This window comes from Eimeria maxima, genomic scaffold (assembly GCF_000499605.1).
Source record: "Eimeria maxima Weybridge genomic scaffold, Emw_scaff2010, whole genome shotgun sequence".
Classification (NCBI taxonomy): domain Eukaryota; phylum Apicomplexa; class Conoidasida; order Eucoccidiorida; family Eimeriidae; genus Eimeria; species Eimeria maxima.
In genome coordinates, this window is record NW_013564897.1 from 1 (window position 1) to 4,791 (window position 4,791).

Genomic DNA, 4,791 nt, shown 5'->3' on the forward strand with positions numbered 1-4,791 from the left:
TATATATATATATATATATATAATATATAATATATATTATATTATAGGTATATGTGTTGGGTATGTATGCCGTTGTACAACAACATACTGGGTGCTTTGTATGCATTTGGAACCCTAAAGAGATACTGCAGATGACAACTTGAGCGTTATTAAAATGTGCAGTTAACTAGTCAATATTATATAAATTTTGTTTCCGTCGCGCTGGAGGGTTTAGGGTTTGTGCGGTTGTCGTTTGTTTTTGTGTACAATATATATTTTGGATTGTTCTTAAGGTAATAAAGTTTAAAAAGAAATAGTTAAAAGGAATAATATGGGTAGTTAAGGGCTGCAAAATGTCTCTTCTGCCTTCTTCCCTCCCTACGGTGGCCGGCCTGTACACCTCAGCACCGTTTTGGAGGAGCCGCAGCAAATGTTTTATTTTTTACATTTCTTTTATTCTTCTTTTATCTTTAACGGACCTTTTTAACAATTTTAAGGCAATTAAGGAAACGGGCGTAGATATTAATACAACGGTGAGCTGCAAACGCAAACACAGAAGAAATAATAAACACTACAGGTAAAAGACGACGCAATGGGAGGTGGCAGAAGAAATACAATTAAATCAACCCATAAATGTCAACACACAGATAAAGCAACAAACAAAGAAATGCACCCAACCCTAAACCCTAAATACAATAAATAACAGGATGACAGTACATCAAGAGATATTAAAGTAAACTGAATGATGAAGTACAACGAACATAACAGTAGATAGTATAAAAGAGACAGTGGGGCAAACAAAGACAAATCTGCATTGAAAAATGAACAGACACACGCAAATATATGCCGGCAAAAGCACAAACCAACAAAGCAAAAAAATAATAAATAACGCACAAGGCGCTACCTATGATTTCTTCATATCTCTATGGACAAGTCGAGACCTGCAACAAAAAGTAACACGCAAATACAGGCAGCCAAGCCCTAAACCCTAAACCCTCACCAAAACCCTAGACCCTCACCAAAACCCTAGACCTTGGAACAAACCTTTGTAGCGATTGGTTGTGTCTGTTTGCTTCTTTAGCCGGAGGTGTTGCAAAGTATTTCGAAAGCTCTTCATGACGTCGTCGTCTTTGTCTGAAATCAGCAACAAACCCTAGACGCCAAACACTAAGCCCTAACACTCGTTAAGCAGCCGGCAACAGAAGGCACATGATTGAACAGATCAAGTAAATACATAATATATATTTGCATATTTGTATATCTAAAATATATGCAAAATAAAATAGCTGGCAGGCAAACACAGCAAACCTAAAAATGCACTCAACAATAAGCGCAAATGCCTTACTTACCTAATTCAGCAAACCTGCAATGTTCGGCACATAACGCGAGGAGATTCTGAATGAAGTCTGTTGTCACCTGAACCACAAAAACAAGTTTAGGGTTCACCGCGTTTAGGGTTAATCCAGTAGCACGAAACACTCATCTACGACATAAGGATTCAGGGTTAAGGGTCTGATTGCTGTTTAGTGACGAACACTGCCAAGCATCTCGCTCTGCCTGTCTCCAGGGTTTAGGGTTCAGGGTTTATGGTGGGTTACTTCTGTGTTGTTTTGGTCGAAATAGTAAACATATTTGTTAAGGATCTCAATAAAGAGAGAAACATGAGAAGAATTCGTTTGAACTGTTAAATCTGCTATCTTTAAACACTTTTGCAGACACTCTAAGACTCGGCGGCTGTCGCGGTAGGCCGCCTGCAGCATCCAAGCGAAGCGAACAGAGAGGAAATACAAAGATGATTGACAAGCGTATAGTACCAATGTATCCAATTACAAATAGATAAATATTAATTGCTTATTGGTAATGAAAGGAGAAATAGGCACGAAAGGAACACCATGGGAGCGAAAACATACAAGACACTTCTGCACGGGCAGCAACGTGAAAACCAATACGATGAATAAGCAAGTATAGAGGGAGGATTTACGTTGCAAATTTGAGCGAAAGAAAGTTGATATTAGCATCCAATAAATAAAGAATATTTTTGCATTAAAATTGAAACAGACGGCAGCATCCAATCAACATAAAACAGGAGTTGTCTTGCATAAATGAAATAAAATGCGAATCAAGGAGTGAATATTGCATGCATTCTTTTACTTACCGTATTCCAGTAGAGATGCGAGCAAGACAGCACTGCCCGGCATTGATCTACTTTCTTTAGGAGTTTTGCTGCGTGTTGGGTCATTTTTGTGGCTAAACTTTCAAAAATTTCTCTCTCTAAACCGACAATAAAGCCCGCAAAACAGCCAACCATCTGTAAAGAAATAAACACAACATAAACCGCATTTTGCCACAATTTCCAACCCGCTACGGCACACAGACGGCTGCACGCGGCACAGAAAGTCCCAGAAATACACATGCATCAATTATACATATATAAATACAATTAATAATAACAAATACGCAAACGACAAATTAATAACACATAGCATAATAATAATATAAACACTTCAAGAAAATGCACCAAAAACACGTGGCTAACTGACACAGAACAAGCAAAAAACTGACAAAATGTCCGACAAATAACACATAGTAACAAATAAATAACAGATACATGACGAATAAGTAACAAACAGATAAGAAGCACAAAGAAAGCACCAAACACACAAGGAGGCTAGTCAACAAACAAGCAAACAGGCGATAAGAATAGTAAATGGAATGAAAAGAATAGGAAGAAGACTAACCTGTGTGATAGCAGCAAACTGTGTTTTGCTGTCGGTGATTTCTTCTTCAAAACAGACCAAAGCTTGCGATGCAAATTCTTCGCAAATTGGTCCAAAGCCTCCCACTGCAATATTCGCATTATCGGCAGCCATGCAGGAAAGGAGCAACATCCTTAGGGCCGTCTGCGCAACAAATAACATGCAATATCAGGACTATATATTGTATGTTAGACGTATATTAAAATTACTGTATATATTATGCGGCCATAGCCATAAAAACTAAGAAGAACCAACATAACAAATCACGACTAACAAGACAACAAAACAACGACGACGGTGAGCAATGAGTTTGTTCTTCCACAAAAAGCAAATAGAATAGGTAAGCAAAATTATTATTCATAATTTGTGCTATTGTGTTTAAAAGACTAACACACAGTCCTTACCTCGGGAGAAAGAGGAACTAGCTGCAAGCAGACTGCATGCAGCAGCTGACAGACGCGTTTACCAGTATGCTGGGGAGGCTTTTCAATTCCCTCCTCTGCTGCTGTTTGCCGCTGCAGCACTTGAGGCAGCAGACGGCAAGCAGCAACAGCAAGCGGAGGCAGCAGCACGCGCTGCTGGAGCGCCCCCCCTGCAACAGCAACACCAGCAGCAAGGGGAGTAAATAACCTTTGGGATTTGTTTTTAACTGATACAACGGAGGAGAGCGACTAATTAGCTGGTAAAGAACAACTAAAAACAGGGTAAATAGACCAATAATTAGACAAAAAAATGCCTCAAAGTGGACAGGCTAGATATACCACTGGAGTAAAATGGGAATGAGTAATTAAATACAGGAGGAGAGAAATGGACAAGAAAGTACACCACTGAATGAAGGAGGCAATAAATGAGCAACATATATAGACAATTGTATATATAATATATAACTATGCACCTAATATATGCCCTCACCACAACGTAAATAAACTAAATGGAAGAAAAACACAAACCTTGCGAGAAAGCATTCTTCGCCGCTAAAAGAATGTTGAACTGTTCGTCTGTATCTGCTCCCTTTGCAAGGTGGACGAGCATTGCAAGTTGCTGCAGATGTTGCGCTGCTGCGGCTGCGGGCGCTGCTGCTGCTGCTGCTGCTGCTGCTCCTGGTGCATGTGCGTCGTCCTGTCCCGTCTCCCCGCTGCTGCCGTGAGCGTTCTTCGCATTTTCATCTCCACGAATTAAAGGGTAAACAAGGGCCAAAAAGTGACTAAAAACATGAGAAGAAGTTAACGGTACGCGTGCTGTCACGACGGCGTCGACCATCGCCTTTGCCACTACAATCAAGCAAAAACACAAAATGAAACAAAATATAAGAGGAAACGGGAAAAACAACAACATACCACAGGGGCAGCAACACATAATCTACGGCTGCTGCCGCCGCAGGCACCTGGATCAGGCGTGTGTGCGGCAGCAAGAGCAACAGAAACAACAACAGCACTGTTTACCTTGAGATCGGGTGTCTGTGTCTAGGAAGTCCATGAGGGGGGCGTAGCTGCTTATGTTTAACACCTGCAGCGACAAGACCTTTAAGGGATTTGTAAGAAGCTCGCCGACGGCCTCCATGCCCGCCTCAGGCAACATCTTCAGTTGCATTGAGCTGGTGTCGATTGCTGCCGTTGCTGCTGTTGCTGGGCCAGCTGCACCAACAGCACCAACAGGAGGTCCGTAGCCTGCATCCCCGCAGACACCTGCGGGGCTGTGCAGCTTGGCCAGACTTGGAGGCGACCTGCCGCCTGCTGCAGCGGCAGCTGCTGCTGCTGCTGCTGCTTCTGCTGCAGCAGCTGAAAGCCGCTGACAAGTGGCTACTAGCAGGCGGAATGCGCCGTCAAGAATGGAGGAAATGTATTCAACACGCGTGGGAAACAAAGTCAAACAAAAACTCTGAAATACATCCTGTAAACCAAGCAAGCTCGAAATGTCCATCGTCCCTGCATTCACAGTCAAGCACATACATGCATGCATGTGCGCATCCATGTGTGCATGCATGCATGCATGCGTGTGTCCATGTATGCATGCGTGTGCGTGTGTGGGTGTGTGTGTGTGTGTGGGTGGGTGGGTG

The 4,791-nt window shown here is 42.3% G+C and overlaps 1 protein-coding gene across 1 annotated transcript; it reads right to left on the reverse strand.

Annotated features, from left to right (window-relative positions):
- Positions 1 to 894: 894 nt before the first annotated feature.
- EMWEY_00056850 (vacuolar sorting protein 35, putative) lies at positions 895 to 4,655 on the reverse strand (the record flags this gene model as incomplete). The annotated part of the gene is made up of 9 exons (XM_013480514.1): positions 895 to 920; positions 1,024 to 1,113; positions 1,329 to 1,395; positions 1,578 to 1,730; positions 2,135 to 2,287; positions 2,718 to 2,879; positions 3,140 to 3,327; positions 3,686 to 4,006; positions 4,178 to 4,655. 9 exons carry the CDS (start codon positions 4,653 to 4,655, stop codon positions 895 to 897), a joined length of 1,638 nt encoding a protein of 545 aa, XP_013335968.1.
- Positions 4,656 to 4,791: the final 136 nt, after the last annotated feature.